This window comes from Enhydra lutris, unplaced genomic scaffold, assembly GCF_002288905.1.
Source record: "Enhydra lutris kenyoni isolate GAN:26980312 unplaced genomic scaffold, ASM228890v2 scaffoldscaffold21, whole genome shotgun sequence".
Lineage (NCBI taxonomy): Eukaryota > Metazoa > Chordata > Mammalia > Carnivora > Mustelidae > Enhydra > Enhydra lutris.
The window spans coordinates 24,465,324-24,483,201 of record NW_019154105.1 but is presented as its reverse complement, the minus strand read 5'-3'; the positions used below and the strand labels follow the sequence as shown (position 1 = coordinate 24,483,201).

Below are 17,878 nucleotides of genomic sequence, written 5' to 3'. Positions count from 1 at the left end.
TGGAAAATGCTTATGAGATTTCCTTTCTTTTTGACAATAAAGAATTTTTTTAATTTATTTTTTAAGGGAACTGAGCTAGATATTTTTTGGTATAGAAAGCATTCTATGTCTTGAGACCAACCACACGTACTTTTTCCCTTGGTACACCTTAAAGACTGCAATTTTAAGCAGACAGTAAAATGAGTAAAATGCAAGCACAGCTGAGAATGCACGAAACACAGATACTCCGCAGTCAGACAGGGCCTTCCTAGCAGGCTCCTTCAGTTGGTTAGAGCAGCCCTTCCGGAGCCGAGAGCGTGGGCCACCAGGCTCAAGCTGGCAAAGCCATTCCCGAGACTGTGAGACTTGTTCAAACTACTTACTTCTCTGGGCCTCGGTTTCTTCATTTACAAAATAAAGTGCCTCCATACTGGGTTTTTATGAAGATTAAGTATTAACATTATTATTATTTAGAAGTACCACAAAAATGAGGGCAAAGTGAGAGACTTAAGTCCTATATATGTAGCAGTGTGGTTTAGAAAACAAAACAACCAAAAAAAAAAAAACAAGGGCACAGGATGGGACGCCAGAAACCCTGGATCTGAGCTGGGCTCTGCCATTTATCAGCTGTGTAACTTTGGGCAAGTCTCAACTCCATGAGCCAGTTTCTTTCACCTGATTCCAATTTCTGGTGATACAAAGAAAATTAGCCCAAAGAAAGTGAATTTTTACAATGAATCTTCTTCCTCACTACTGGCAACACAGACTGATGCAGGGCTCCTAATCCAAACACGGGACTGTGATGGGAGACCTTCGCGAATGCATATAAAGGGCACACGCGCGTATACACACACACACGGGCAGATCTTGGAACCTTAAGCTTTGCCAAAAACCTGGACAAACTTCTTTCTCTGTTATTTAGGAAAAGCTTTTGTAACAAAAAACTCAGGATATTTGTGAGCTTTACAGGATTACAACAGAGGCATATTTTGGAACGAGATGTTATATAATCAGAGAAGCCCAATTTATATTAACTCTCTACACAGAAGTGTATTTCTAAACGATACTGTTGATCTTACTTCTTTAGGGGTCTCATGTCTCTGGAATTCTTTCAGAAGCGGGGAGAAGAGAGCGCTTGTTCTTGTGCTTGCTCAAGGGCCCTTCTTCCCTGATTTAGGAGACTGAGATCTTAAGGCAGGTTCTCTCCTTTTTTAAGGTTTTGCTCAATTGTCATTGAGTATGACTTTCTATAGAAAACAGTTTATAACTTATTGTAAATTCTAGTTATTAATTCATTTATAACAACAGCTAACCTAGTCACTAATAGCTACAGTACAGGTTTCAGGTCTAAGGGGCTGTCAGTAGGACTCTCAGAGGTATTTAGGCAACGAACATGTTTTAGTTTTCTGTTCTCTTCAAGAACTCTATTTGCACCGTTAACACCAAGGGTGGTAGAGTAAGGATGTATTTATGCCTGAGTATACAGTCTAATACTGAATTTTCTAATCACACCATCATACATACATAATCATACATCTGCATGACTCTAAAACTGATGATATGGTATGTGGCTGGCCTCCATGGACTGGTCTCCAGACGAATCTAGGCTAGCCTGTATTCAAAACTGCTCCCCATAGGCCAGAACGAAGAAGGTGGATTTCCAGAAGTCAAAACCTGCTACTGTGTGCTCCAAGGAGGGTGCTGAGGTCCAGAAACGTATCCTGCTGAATTCCCAGCTGAGGATCCCAACCTAGGTTAACTTTCTTCTCTACCCTTTAGATAGACAGTTCCAGTCTACTGAGATAACGGGAGATATGTGATGAAATATGCGTCTGCATTTTTGGCTAATCTGAGTGTTTACTCCATTGACCAAGACAGTGCTCATAAATGACAGCTAGTTCTGTGCCTCTATGTTCAGTGACTTACGCGCATTGTTTACCCACAAGGTGTGAACTGTGAGCACCTCCATATTATAGATGAAGACACTGAATTTTAGTAAGAAACCTGCCAAAGGGCACGCAGCATGTGGAAGAGCAGGGACTCAGTCTCCAGGCAGCCTGACTTCAGAGCATGTGTGTGTGTATACCGCCACAGTATTTCTCCTCTGACATTAACTTACAACCAAAACATCATTTCTATTTAATCCAACATAATAATTTAAGGTAATGCCTCTAATTTTTCCAAAAATCCCTTTTGATGCCCCTGGCCTGTAGGAGCGCATGTTTGGTGGGCCACTAAAAGGAAGACAGGGTTTGATTTCCAGAAACTCCAGCCAGACAGAGCTCTATATAAAGTACCTTGATGTGGACAGCAAGTAGCTACTCATTTTATCCAGTAGTTCAGATAACGGGGTATGCCCATGGCAGAGCTAAATGTCTTCCAAAGACCAAACAAGGGAAGAAAGAACAGCTAACGAGGACAAGCTTTCCGCCCTTCCAGAAATTTAACTTCTACAATAAGCTTTTATGGATTTTTCAGATGATTTACAAAATTGTTTTATCAAGTGTTATTTTTATTGAGGAATTACTCAGTGATGTACATCCTGCCCAAAGGTATATTTTCACGATTCTACATAAAGAGGACTAAGGAAAAACCATCTATTACATAACTCAACAGCAACATATATGTCACCACAATCATTGCAAACTTGTACTTTTTTTTTTTAATGAAAATGTATTTTATTTATTTTTTTTAAATTTCTTTTCAGCATAACAGTATTCATTGTTTTGAAGGAGCAGGGGAGTGGGAGGTTGGGGGAACTAGGTGGTAGGTATTAGGGAGGGCACATATTGCATGGAGCACTGGGTGTGGTGCAAAAACAATGAATACTGTTACGCTGAAAAGAAGTGAAAAAAAAATTGGTCTTTTAATGCCTAATTTCACTCTGTAGAAGGAAATGGGAGAGCTCCCCCTAGGGGGAATTACCTGTAAGAACTGCTGTGGGGGCTGCGTCAGCTGAGCCTGAGACGGTTGCTGAACCGAAGCGAGCTGCTGCTCCTGGGAGCTCGGCTGCGGCTGCGTGACTGACAGCGTCTGCGGGGGCTGCTGTTGTGGAGCAAAGGTAGGGTAGGCGGTCACCACCTGACCCATGAGCATTGTGCTAGGTACCATGACCGCCCCACAAGCTACGGGAGCAGTTACTAATTTGGTCACAAGTTGCTGACCTTGAGAAAATCTGTGAAGAAGAAAGAAAGAGAAGAAGGGGAGTCAGAAGTGTAAGGTATATATTATAAAAGGTGGTGGGCTGAATACTCCTCTAAGATAATACCCAATGATACTGCCAGTTTAGTTTTTAAAAGCTGTACGTTCCAATTTCGTTTCCTGTTTCACGTTTTTAAAGATGCCTTTGGGAATACCAGTAAAACAAAAATGTATGTAGCAAAATGAAATGATCACAAACAAAAATATAAATTTTTTGGACAACTATATGCGAAAGAATGAAGTTGCATCTTTAGCATTCACCACATACAAAATTTAAGTCAGGCTGGATTAAAGCACTAAACATAAGAGCTACAACTACGAAACTCTTAGAAAAAAACAGGGTAAGTTTCATGACACTGGATTGGGCAGTGATTTCTTGGATATGATGCTAAAAACACAGGCAACGAAAGATAAACTAGACATCAAAATTAAAAACTTTTGTATATCAAAGGACACTATCAGTACAGGGAAAGACAATTTCTCTTTCTCCTACTCTGTGGGAGGAAATTATCCGCAAATCCGATATCTGATATAGATTATATAAAACAATCTTGTAACTCAACAATAACCAATCTGATTAAAAAATGGGCAAAGGTCTGGAATAGATGGTTTTCTAAAGAAGATCTACAAATGGTCAATAAGCAAATGAAAAGATGCACAGGGAAATGTGAATCACATCCATCAGGATGGCCATTATAAAACAAACAAATTAGTGCTGGTGAAGATATGGAGAAATTACAACATGCACTGCTGGTAGGAATAATAAAATAGTGCAGCTACTAAGGCAAACAGTAGGACTGTTCTCAAAAAATTAAATACAAAATTACCATGATCCAGCAATCCCAATTCTGGGTATATACCTAAAAAGAACTGAAAGCAGGATCTCAGATACTTGTGCACTCATGTTCACAGCAGCATGATTCACAATGGCCAAAAGATGGATGCAACCCAAGTGTCCATCAATGAGTAAACAAAACACAGTGTATTCACACAATGAAATATTATTTAGCCTTAAAAAGGAATAAAATCGGGGCACCTGGGTGGCTCAGGAGGTTAAGCATTCGACTCTTGATTTCGGCTCAGGTCATGATCTCAGCGTCCTGAGATCAAGACCCACACTGGGCTCTGAATGTGCAGCCTGCTTAAGATCCTCTCTCATCTGTCCCTCCCCATTTGCACTCTCTAAATGAATGAATGAGCAAATGAATGAATAAATATATATCTAAAAATAAAAGGAATAACATTCGGACACATGCTACAACATGGACAAACCTTGAGAACACTGTGCCAAGTGAAATAAACCAGTCACAAAAGACACACATATTGTATGATTCCATCTGTAATCTAGAGTGTCTAGAGTAGTCAGAGTCATAGATTTATGTGCTCAGAAAGCAGGATGGTGGCTTCCAGGACCTAGAGGGTCCTGGAATGGGGAATGGGGAATTATTGTTCAATGGGGCAGAGTTTCAGTTTGGGACTAAGAAAAAAGTTCTGGAGGGAAAAAAAAAAAGTAAGGAAAAAGTTATGGAGATTGATGGTAGTGATGGTCCAACAGTATAAATGTACTCAACGCCAAAGAAATGTACATGTTCAAATAGCTGACGTGGTAAATTTCACGTATATTTTACCACAATGAGAAAAAGTTTTAAATCTGTTAAAAAATATCTTCCTTTTATAAAATTCTAGGTACTTGGGGAATCAGCTGTATGTGGCATGTGTTCACTTTGCTAATCATGAATAAACTTAAAGCTATCATAAGGGATTTTTAAAGACCTTTCTATTAGGTTTACAGAAGATACTTATACTGTAAGTTGTACCTTATGAACATAATTCAAAATTAAACGACCTTCTAACACTGAATAAAAATATCCTCAATTTGTAAATTCATCGATGTAGCATACATCCACTGTGTTAGAATTCACTAATATTTGCTCCCTCCCCACCTTCCTTCTTCTATTTTAATAAGACAACAACAAAAAATGATACCTGTTCAGGGAACAACAGTATTTCTATTTGCCTTTTCTGTGAGATGAAGTTAGTTTCTAACATTGGCCATTACAGAGCTATGACTCCACTGTGACTGGAGCACGACATCACTGCAGTTATACACCGTGTCAAGTACATAATGGTGTATTAAAGTTAGTAGAAATTAACTTTATTATTTATGTGGTCTGTAAGACAAAATAAATCCACTTTTGAATCCATACCAAATCCTGAAAATAAAATAATCTTATTTTACATACTTCAGGGCTGAACGTATTACTTAATGCAAAAAATATGTAGAAAATAATTTAAAAACTGACATATGGAGAATGATGCCCAAAGAGAAAGTAACATTTTCAAAGTGGCCTGGGCATAGAAGTACTAAATGCTCATTTATCTCTAATCTTAAAAGAAATTGCCCTAACTGGTCACTGAATAGAATGTGATGAGAATACTTCATCCATCTCTGGCACCAAGACACATTCTTCAGTCTACTTAGTGCTTAACTCCCACTTCTGTGATTTCATATACACTATTCCCTTTGTTTAGAATACCCTTGTGAGAGTCCCTGCCACATGAAAAAGTCTAGCTCTTTAAGACTCAGGCCAAGTACCTCCTCTGTGAAGCTTGGCCTTGACCACACTCCTCTACCACACTCCTCTCTTCACCTGTTTGCCTCAACCCATAAAACTGCTAACTTCCTTTTTCTAAAGACCTAGGAAGAAGTATTTATCATGACAAATAATACTGATTTGTTTAACCCTCTACGGCTTGTAAGTCTGATCATTCTCTTGGGACAAGGAATGTGCCACATTCACTTAAGTAGAATGCCAACAGTTGCTGAAATATGTATTTTCACCTCAAAAAAAAAAAAAAAAAGTCCACAAATAGTTGCTAAATTGTATCATCCAAAATGCACATTGGCATTCTAGATTAATGATGTCTTCCTCAGGCTTTAAAAGTAATCCTCTACATTTCTATGGAGCACATTCATAATACCTCCTTTTAGAACGTCGGAGCGAGAAGTTGGACTTCACTTGAGGAACTGAGTTCCAAAGAGAAGCAATAAGCTCTGTGCTCCCACTGCCTCTATGATCCTACAGCTTCTTTACTCTTTGGAAATCAATAGGATTTTAATCAAATCTGTTACGTAGTTTGATACAACAAAATTGTATTATAAAAGCAGGAGCCTACTTTGTATTGCAATAAAATAAAAACTAAAAAGTATTTAAAATAGAGGAGTTTTAAGACCATAGAGATCCCACAGTAGTTAAGAGAAAGCTTCCCAATAATATGAAATAATGGCATTTCTTCAAAATATTTGTTTCTATGTCAATCACTTGGACTGCCCACTAAAATAAGTCATAAATGGCTGTTTTTCTAGAATAGCCTACAAAAGTTTCGTGTACTATTAACTTAAGTACTTGAGTTTTGAAATCAGATAGCCAGGCTTAAATTTAGAAACTACTCATCACCCCTTTAACTACCTACATGCCCCAAACCAAATTACTATAAACTCACTCTTTTCTTATCTGGGAAATAAAAGACCTAACCACATCTTAAAAAAAAAAAAAAAATTCAAATGAGATAGTATATTTTGAGCACCTAGCACAGTACTCAACAAACTCAAGAAAGGTAAGCTACTTTTATTCCATAACCCATACAAACCATGGGAGTATAAACCTTAGCCATTGTTACTGCATGAAAACTCATCAACATTTGTATTAAAATGCTGAAAGTTTCAGAGTCGTACAAAGCCTGTCATAAAACTCCTGTAACAGTGTGCTATGGATACTGGACTCTGTAATATTCAGTAGAACATTTTTGGATAGGAAACAAAATTTATTGTTACTGTTTTATTATAAATCCTTAAACAATGGACATATTCTGCATTTTTTTTTGTTTTTTTTTTTTTTGTTTGAGAGAGAGGAGAGAGGGATTGCGAGAGAGAGACAGAGCACGAGAAGGGAGGAGAGGAAGAATCAGACTCCCCACTGAGCAGGGAGCACGATGCGGGACTTGATCCCGGGACACTGAGATGGCCCATGACCCGAACCGAAGGCAGACACTTAAATAACTGAGCCATCCAGAACCCCTCTGCATTTTTAGTTCGAATTCAAGAATGCTGGTGGGAGTTGGCTACAAACTAAAATCAAACTTTTAAAAATCAAATCAGTTTTTTAATTCATCAATTTTTACAACTTTGGAATGACTGAATTTTGACAACTACCTGATCTGTCTGTCCTGAGTGAATGTAGTTACTGCAGCACTCGGGGTACTGCTCTGTGGCATGCTAGATGGGATCTGGACCATGCTTCCGGCTGCCGGCTGTGAGATCACCATAGTGTTGTACAGTGGGGCTGTAAGAGTGCTCTGTGTCTGACTGGGAAGAGATGTTTGTTGACTGTGCCCACTCAACATATTCTGTTGACTCTGCTAGAAAATAGAAGATATTACAGATGAATTAAATGAAAAATTTTTTTTAGGAAATATGCATCTACTATTCATTACTCTAACAATAGTTGACATGACCAAAAAAGGAGAAGCAGGACATATTACTCTGGGAGAAATCTAACTACAAAGGAAAAAAACTATAGTAATTGAGAATGAATTAGTCTTCAGTATCTTGTTGGAATATAAACTATGAACTTTAGAACTTCTGTGAAATGCCCAGAGTGAGTGACGGACGTTAGACATCTTGACAGATTTCACCTGAAGTCTTGGGATTTACAGTCACTAATGTCCACCAATTACCTGCATCAAATTTCCTAGATTACTGATTAAACTATCACTACTGTAACAGCTTATTCTTCATAGTAATGTGTTTCCTGGTCACCCTCTTTTGTAAGTCAAACCTTTATAACATACAGAAGTAGCCTGTATGTTCATTTTCAACAAACTGCAAAATTTTTAAATGTCAAAATACTGAAAGCATTTATAACATTGACATTTTAACAATTTTGCACAAAATATTTTAATGACCACCCTCAAAACTAAACTTCTAATTATTACTATTAAAAGCCAAAATATGGAATTATTTCAGATAGACCTTCATTTTCATTTCTGCAATAGCGTACATTTCAATCACTCAACACTCCAGAGCTCACTGCACTTGATCCATTACCTGACTTGATGTACTCTGTAAAGTCTGCTGCGGTATCATATGCTGAGTTGTGCCAATGTGTCCAGTATTCATTCCACCTTGAATCTGGTTAGTTTGAACGACCTGGCCCTGCATATTTATAGGTGTGAGTTGCTGGATGTTAGATGAATTTCCAGAAGAAAGTTGAACAGAACCAAAACTCAAACCAGGGGATGACTGTTGTAAAAACATCTTTAAAAATAAAGATTACATTAAAATGAGCTTTGTAGATTAAAAACAAAGAAGAATGAGAGCAATTTAAAAAAGAGGAAGCAAAAACAAGCTACAAATTAAGTTTAAAAAGCAAATAACAGGATGGTTAAGTCTTTTTCAGTGACCAATTAGCAATAAACAATTACTGGAAAAAAACCAATTCTTATCCATTCTTCCAGTCATCCCATAACCTTATCATGTTTCCAACTGTCAGAAAAAGGGTGATAAATTTCAAAACCTCTACTTGTTTGAATATTTTACATGTTGGTCACTGCTTGTTCTACCAGCTAGCATTACCCCAATTCAGTGCTACTCAGAGATCTGTGGACAGGCAGTTTTTCATCAATCATTGTTTGTAATGTCTGGCATCAGACAGAAGTAGCTTTTTTTCACTTAGTTTCCCTTCTCCAAAATCCTAGTTTCTTCTGAAAGATACAACTTTAGTGGCCCTGTCTACTGATCAAATAAGACTAACCAGAATTATATCTACCAGAAGTTTACTAAAATAATGATTGATGATTGATTTATAAACTCTACCTACATGTACCTAGAAATCTACACAAAATACAATATTATGGGTTTAAATTTACTAAAAATTAGATTGCTAAAAAGAGGACTTTAATCTGGAGAAACAACGATGTTGATGGAAATACTCTCAGGAATGAATTAGAGTGTAAATGCCATTATACTGAGTAGGTAACCAATGAGTATTTATTGAACTAAACTGATGAAATGTTATCTCTTGCTTCTCATTTTTAATTAAGAAAAGTCAATTTTCCTAAGAAACCAAAATGTGAATGGCATGTTTTATTTGTATTCAAATATAATAACTTTACCTGCAGCCCTTGACCTTGGACCATTTGAAGTTGTTCTTGAATTTTTCTTAGTTCTTCTTGTTGTCGATGAATATTTGCCTCTATCATCCGTGTCCGTTGCTCTAATTGGTCTTTTAGATGCTGCATGGCTCCTAATTGAGCTGAAAACTGAAACTGAAGTACCAGTTTGGGAAAAGCGTAACATATTTTAGAATCACTTACTCTTCATAATTGTGTGACATGAAAAATAAATAGTATATACTCCAAGCTAACAATGTTACACTAGTTTTCAATGTATTATCTCTCAGCTCCTAATTCACCCACCTTTGCTTGGTTTTCTGCTACTGGAGCTGGACCCTATAAACATTTCTCCTTTGTCAGCAGACACAAACTTAGTCATGTCCATAGATGGTGCTGGAGGGATACTGCAAAAGGAGAATCCCTTGACTTTCCAGCAAGTCTTACTGGCATCCTTATGGGAAGCTCCCCTGCAATTTCTGCTGGTAACCCAAAAGGTGGCTTCCTGCACTCCAGCCCTGGTCTGTGGTACCTCAGTGAACCTCTCTCTCATCCAGTGGCTACAGCCACACCAGCCCCACTGGGAACTGAGTTCCAACTTGGCCTGGAGGAAGAAAAGTTGAGGAGGCCTGGGGGAATTTTCCAAGTTGTTCCTTCTTTGCTTACTATACTCCCCCTCTCACAGTTAGTGGCTGTTCTCTACATCCATTATCCCTGTATTACTTAGGATTCCCTGTTAACCTGTTAATAATTTTTTTATTATTATCCCTATTTCAAATTTCTGGTATGGCTTCTGACTTCTGACCAGATCTTGCCTGATTACAAGTACACACTGGCATTGGAAGACCAGCGCTCAGTTGGTCAAGCCTGCAATTCTTGATTTTGGTTCAGGTCATGGTCTCCAGGTCCTGAGATTGAGCCCTGTGTCAGGCTCACACTCAAATCAAAGTCTGCATGAGATTCTCTCTTTCTCCCTCTCCTCTTTCAGGACCTGAAGACTTTTTCTCTTTCTCCCTCTGCATCTCCCTGTGAACATGCGTGCTTGCTCTCTTCTAAGATAAATAACAACAAAAAACAAAAAGACCAGAGCTCATACTGTGGCTCTATCATTTCCTAGAACAAGTTACTTAATTTCTATCATTTAACAAATGAAAAAGTAGCCTGCTCCTAGAGTTATTCATATCAAATTCTGTCATCCCTAGAATGGCCTCTTTGTATACATCATTAGAAGGTTATAAAAATCTAACAGATAACTAACCATATTTTTATTCATATTTTCAGCTGAAACTATTCACAGTTGTATGTTCACAAGTATGAAATGTAGACTTTTATAGACTAAGCAATTATGAATGAATAAATGCATACATGAATGCAAACAGTTATTCTACTTCCAGGATTTTCAATCTTATTTCATGGTTCTACTTGAGTCATAAACAGCTTCTATTTACTACTGCTTGAAATTTAGTCACACTTAGTGATTCATCACTTAAGTGTATCCTGCTCATTTAATTATTTCCATGAATATTTAGCACAGGATATGGCAGAAAGAATTCCAATTTATTGGGAATGTGTCTTAATCTTAAAATAGTCTCCTACAGGGGCACCTGGGTGGCTCAGTCAATTAAGCATCTGCCTATGGCTCAGGTCAAGATCCCGCGGTCCTGGAATAGAGCACACACTGGGCTCCCTGCTCAGCAGGGAGTCTGCTCCTCCCTGCAACTTGTGTGCTCTCTCAAATAAATAAAATCTTAAAAAAAAAAAAAAAAAAAAGTCTCCTACAGTGAACTGCATCTAAAAGTGAGCAAAGCCCTCCAAAAAACCTTTTTCTCTATCTTCAAAAGTTTGTGTTGAGGATACTGAATATTACCTTTCAACAAGTACAGAACTCTGTCTTTTGAATTGACAATCATCAGACCCTATCTTATATTAGATCACAATAAGTAGGAGAAAACATTACGAGTTTTGTGCCTTAGCTCCCTCTTGCCTTTAAGAAATATTTAAAATATTGTATTTTATCCTAACAAAAGTTATTTATATTTTTGGGTAAACATTACATTGTCAACACTGAAAGGATTTCTATTAAATGCAAATAATAGAAACCCAGAAGGCAGAGTAACAGGAAATAACATCACAGAACTAAGAGACAAAGTATTTGGCTTTATCGCTCAATGAAATATGAGATCTGTCTATAGTATCTCCCAGTGGGGGTGTTATAGCACATAAACCGGGATAATTCCTTGTTGCACAAAACTGTCCTGCATCCTGAAAGACAACTAGCATCCCTGGCCCTTGTCTATTAAGGGCCAGTGATACTCCACAATTAGATCACCGATCAGATCACCGACAATCAGAAATATCCCCCAGACATTATAAATGCCAACAGGTGAGAGTCACTGCATTAAAAAGTATATATTTTTTAAAATCTCTATTAGCTTAAAAACAATTTATCATTTTAAAATACTTAACTGAAACAAACAAACAAAAAAATACCTGGGACATGCCTTGTGGAATTGGTAAATTTGCAGCTTGAGACATCGCTGGCTGGGTTAACGACTGACCAACAGATTGGGAATTTATGGACTAGGAAGCAAAACAAAAAATAACACTGGAGTGACAACTATTCCCATCCATAAGTACTTCCACCAGAAATAGCAACATGGTATCTTTACAACTGAACTACAATTTGCCTCATAACATTTTTAGCGGAGTACAGGCATGCATATCGCCCCCTCTACACTGGATGTGCCCATTCCCTATTTATCCTTTCATCTTCTAAGTCATCTGCCACATTACCTTGCATGGGCTCTTAATAAAAATTAAATGGACATAACTGAAGGTGATTGGTATTCGAAATTAGATATGAAATGGCTCTAAATTATTAACTTTCCTTAAGTAAAAGAAATATCTAACATTTTACCTGGAAAATAATCAAAAGGAATATGTCTGAGAATGATTTCACAAAAAGGGAAAGATCTCAAGTATTATTTATCAACAGCAATTCTGATCTTTATAAAAAGGGGTAATGAATTAATGAATTTCTAAAAATTTACATGATCTCCCCCCTTATAATAAATCTTTATTCAGACGAGTACTACCTAGATAAAGTTTACCTGACTACTGAATGATGCCCTCCTCGATGCCATCTTTTCATGAGCTGGTAAATGTGGTCTGGGAGGAGTGCTTGTGTCCGTTGGGATCTTTGTTGGTGTTGCTGAGGTTAGTCAACAAAAATGAAACAGTGTTAGTACTTTACAAAATATAATTTGCGAAGATAAATCTCAAGATGGATTCAATAAATTAAAAATAAACGTTCAATTATTTTTCTAAATTATTTCATAGAAGTGAAGTCTATGACAATAAGAGGATTCACTTTAATTACTTCTTTCTTAAGGACAAAGAATATATCTGAAATAGGAAAACTTTATATTTAAAAATGGTTACTACTCCTAGAGCTCAATAGTAAAAAAAAAATAATAATAATAATTCCATTTAAAAATGGCCTACAGACAAAAAGACATTTCTTCAAGAAGATACACAAATGGCCAGCTAGAATATGAAATGTTCAAGGTCACTCACCATCAGGGAAATGCAAATCAAAACCACAATGAGACACAACTTCACCCATGACAAGATGGCTATTATAAAAAAACAAGAAGTGTTGCTGAGAATGTAAAGAAACTGGAACCCTTCCACACTTAAAATTGGTGGGGTTATGAAATGGTGGAGCCACTATGGGAAACCGTAATAGAAGTTTCTAAAAAAATTAAAAATAGAACTACCACATGTGATCCAGCAATTCCACTCCTGGGTATTTACCCAAAAGAACTGAAATCAGGATCTCAGAGAGATATTAGCACTCCTATGTTCACGGCAGCACTATTCTCCATTATGGCTGCAGAGTGATCTCATACTATTCTTAATAGCCAAGATGCGGAAACAATTAAAATGTGTACTGAGAGATGAATGGAAAAACAAATATATGGTAATATATATACAATGAAATACTACTCAACCTTTAAAAAGAATGAAATTTTGCAAGATAAGACAAAATGGATCAATCCTGAGGACATCATGCTATGTGGAAAAAGCCAGTGAATGAAAGACAAGTACTGCATGACTCCCTTCTATGAGGTATTTAAAATAGAGAAATTCACTGAATAGGAGTAGAATGGTGACTGACAAGGACTGGAGGGATAAGGAAAATAAAGAGTTAATAATCAATGGGCGTAACGTTGCCATTAAGTACAACGAATAAGCTCTAGAGATCTGCACTACAACACTGTATCTATAGCCAACAATAATGTACTGTAAGCTTGAAAACTTAACAGGATAGATCTCAAAGTATTCATACCACAGTAAAATAAAATGTATAAAAAGAGAAACATAGCTACAAAGGAAAAACTTTTTCCCCTAAGATTTAAGAAATTCTATGTTTAACACCTCTTTAATGTTCTACCTATGGTGTTCAGTGGTTCCAACAACCTCCTTTTCCTTACGTGGTTGTAATACCCTGGGAAATTAAACTGCTAAACTCTTTAAACAAAAGAAGGTTACTAATCCAATGATAATTATGCAAGTCTTCATTAAAAATTAAGAAATAAAAATAACATTCAGGAGTTAGTCCAAGATGGCAGAGGAGTAGGAAACCTTAGTTGTGTCTGGCCCCAGGAATTCAGCTAGCCAGCTGTAAGCTCATCCTGAACACCTATGAACTCAGCTGCAGATCTAAGAAAAGAACAGCTGCAACCCTACAAAGAGCAAAGCACCACTCTCTGCGAGACAGGAGGTGCAGAGAAGTGAAGCTGAGGCCATATGTCTGAAGATGAACTAACTGCGGGGGAGGAAGCCTCCAAAAGCCGGCTACTGGAAACTCATACAGCAGTGGAGTGCAAAATCAGAACTTTTAGAAAACTGCTCAGCTGAGAGACGTCCCCGCGTGAAAGGTGCTCAGGTGTGGAAGCAGGACGGAATACTAAGTGGGATGGTGTGGTCTCAGGATCCCCAGGGTCACAGGAAGACTGGGACTGCCTGAGCGTGGACGAGTTTCCAGGCATCAGAGCAGGGAAGCTGGCTATCATCAGTGAGCCCAGGAGTCCGCTCCCACCTCGGGGTTGCCATATACTGCAAACCAGGACACAGCAGAACCACAGCGAGACCACCCCCTCCAGAAGTGGCATGAGGATGCGCCACAGAAGTCTTCAGGGTTTGGAGCCTCAAAATGGGGTCATGTGACTGAAACAGAAATGCTGGGTCATAGGCCAGGTGAGCAGAAACAAGGGAGACTGTAGTGATTGACTGCTCTTCCCCGAGGGTGCACTTAGCAGTGTGGCACTGAACCAACCTCATGCTCATCCTCTAAAGCAGCATGGAAAACCTTCAAGGAACAAAAGCCACAAGGAGCAATCAGGCACAGATTACTTAGCCTGGCCCCTGGCAAGGGTGGTTACAATTCCACCTGGGGCAGACACTTAAGAATCAATGCAAGAGGCCCCTCCCCCAAAAGATGGGCAAGACCAAGTTTATTGATCACAGAGAACTTCAAAACTCAAGCACTGGGGAAGACAGTTTATATAATAAATGGTCTTCTTCCCACGGTTTTTAATTTTTCAAAATGAATTCTTTTTCCTCTTTCCTTTTTTTTTTAGATTGCATCATTAAACCTTTAATTAACTTGATGGTTTTGACTTAAGAAAATCAATTCCTCTTTCCTCTTTCAACCAATTTTTACTTTATGAACTTCTTAGAAATCTTTTTAACTTTTATTTTTACATTTACATTCAATCCTCTCATTGTATTTTATTTTTGTATATAAGTTTTTCTTTCTTTACAATTTTGGGATGCAGTTTCCTTAAACAAACAGACCAAAACACACCCAGAATCTAGTGTATGGCTCTATTCTCTTCACCTATTTGATCATATTCTTTTTTCTCCTTTCTTTTTTTTTGGTAAAAGTCTTTAATTTTCATCTTTACAGTTACATTCTATCCTTTCAATGTATTTAAAACTTTATTTTTGTACATGTATCCTTTTTTTTCTTTATAATATTGACAGGTAGTTTCTTCTAACAAACCAAAATACACTCAGGATATAGTGTATTGGTCTGTTCTGTTTACATGTCTGTTTACATTCCTTCTTTTTCTTTCTTTTTTTTTTTTTGTATTTTAACTATCATTTTTACAGTTACATTCTATCCTTTCATTGTACTTAATTTTATTTGTGTACATATTTTTTTTTTTACAATTTCCAGATCTAGTTTTTTTTTTTTTTTAAGATTTTATTTATTTATTTGACAGAAAGAGAGAGATCACAAGTAGGCAGAGAGACAGGCAGAGAAGAAAAGCAGGCTCCCTGCTGAGCAGAGAGCCTGATGTAGGGCTCGATCCCAGGACTCTGAGATCATGACCTGAGCTGAAGGCAGAGGTTTAACCCACTGAGATGCCCAGGCACCCCCAGATCTAGTTTTCTAGTAAACAGACCAAAATACACACAGCATCCAGTGTATTGCTCTTTTCTGTTCACTGTCTGATTGTACTGTTTTTTTTTTTAATTCAGTCTTGGGTCTTTTCTGATTTGTGCATATTTCTCTGGGGTCATTGTTGCCATTTTAGTATTTTATTCTCTCATTCATCTATTCTTTGGATAGAATGACAAGATGGAAACATTCACCTCAAAAAAGAGAGTAACAGGTGGTACTGACTACCAGTGACCTAATCAATATGAAAAGTAAGGCTCAGAACTAGAGTTCAGAATAACAACTATAAAGATACAATACATAACGATACATTAAAAAGTCTACTAATGAGATGCAATAAAAAATGGAGGCCCTAACTGCTAGGATAAATGAGGCAGAAGAGAAATAGTGATAGAGAAGACAAAATAACGGAGTATAAAGAAGCTAAGAGATAAACAACTACTGGATTATAAGGGGAGAATTTAAGAGATAAGTGATACCATAAAACAAAACAGTATTAGAATAATTGGGATCCGAAAAGAGGAGGATGGCCAGGGGAGGGTGCAGAAAGTATAATGGAGCATATTATAGTGGAGAACAGGTCCGTAACCTACAAAGGCAGAAACAACAGACTGGCAGGAGACCTAGCCAGAGACCTGACAGACCAGAAAGTACTGGCATAATACATTGGGTGCTAAATGAAAAAAATATGCAGTCAAGAATACATTATCCAGCTAGGATGTCATTCAAAATAGAAGGAGACATAAAAAGCTTCCTGAACAAAGAGAAACTAAAAGAATTTGTGATCACTAAACAAGCTTTGCAAAAAAAGTTTAAAAGGACCCTTTAAGCGAATACAGAGCCCAAAAGAAACACGGACCAGAAAAGAACAGAGACAATATACAGTAACAGTAACTTTACAGGCAATACAATGGCACTAAATCCACATCTTTCAATAATTACTCTGAAGGTAAATGGGCTAAATGTCCTAATCAAAAGACATAGGGTACCAGAATAAGTTTTTTAAAAAAGCAAAACTTTCAGAAAGCAACCTTAAAACAGGTACCTGGGTGACTTAATTGGTTAAGCATCTACCTTCTGCTCAGGACATGATCGCAGGATCCTGGGATCAAGCCTCTCATCAGGTGTCCTGCTCAGTGGGGAATGTGCTTCTCCATCTCCCTCTGCCCCTCCCCCCAAGTCGTGCACTGGCTCACTCCCTTTCTCTCTCTAAATAAATAAATAAAATCTTAAAAAACAAAACAAACAAAAAAGCCAACTTAAAGAACACTGACTGGTTCTACCAGTAAAAAATGAATAAACAGTTTTGTTTTTTTGAGGGACGATTAAAGGCAACTTAACAATACCAATACTACTACCTAAATATTTTATACACTATTTTATAAACTTAATTCTTTGTTCAACGTGAGCAACATGGCTTTTGCTCATTGGAAAGGTTAGTATATTTCAGAAAAGTATAAATTTATCATTTTGAAGTAGCATTTTACCCATCTTCCCACCCACCGCCCCTCTAACAACAAACCATGCTCTTTTCTATATTTAAGAGTCTGGCTTTTTGTCTTTTTCTTTGTTAACTTGTTTTGTTTCTTAAATTGGTGAAGGAGATTAAGAGTGCATTTATCATCATAATGAGCAGTATGTACAGAATTAAGTCATTATATTGTATACCTGAAGCTAATATAACACTGTACGTTATACTTCAACTAAAAAAAATAATAAATTTAAAAAGAGTGTTTCTTACTTTTTAATGTAAGCAGTGCTACAGTAAACCTTTTCATGTAAAAAAATAAAGTAGCATTTGATGAAAAATGCTGACACCAGTAACACAATTTAGAAGCACTCTCTTGAGGGGCACCTGGGTGGCTCAGTGGGTTAAGCCTCTGCTTAAGGTTAAGCCTCAGCTCAGGTCATGATCTCAGGGTCCTGGGATCAAGCCCCGCATCGGGCTGTCTGCTCAGCAGGGAGCCTGCTTCCCCCCCCCCCCCACCGCCCTGCCTGCCTCTCTGCCTACATGTGATTTCTCTCTGTGACAAATAAATAAATAAAATCTTTAAA

The 17,878-nt window shown here is 37.5% G+C and overlaps 1 protein-coding gene across 2 annotated transcripts in view; it reads right to left on the bottom strand.

The window, feature by feature from the left end:
* LOC111149069 (clock circadian regulator) overlaps positions 1-17,878 on the bottom strand; it is a 137,810-nt gene that overhangs the window by 9,116 nt on the left and 110,816 nt on the right. Inside the window, exons 17-22 of one of the 2 annotated variants that reach the window (XM_022505976.1) lie at positions 12,462-12,562; positions 11,842-11,931; positions 9,355-9,507; positions 8,288-8,497; positions 7,394-7,599; positions 2,905-3,154 (exon numbers count right to left, since the gene is read on the bottom strand). In XM_022505976.1, coding sequence (XP_022361684.1) covers positions 2,905-3,154; positions 7,394-7,599; positions 8,288-8,497; positions 9,355-9,507; positions 11,842-11,931; positions 12,462-12,562 — 1,010 coding nt within the window. The remainder of the gene's footprint in view (positions 1-2,904; positions 3,155-7,393; positions 7,600-8,287; positions 8,498-9,354; positions 9,508-11,841; positions 11,932-12,461; positions 12,563-17,878) is intronic. The other variant, XM_022505975.1, reaches the window with a different exon arrangement.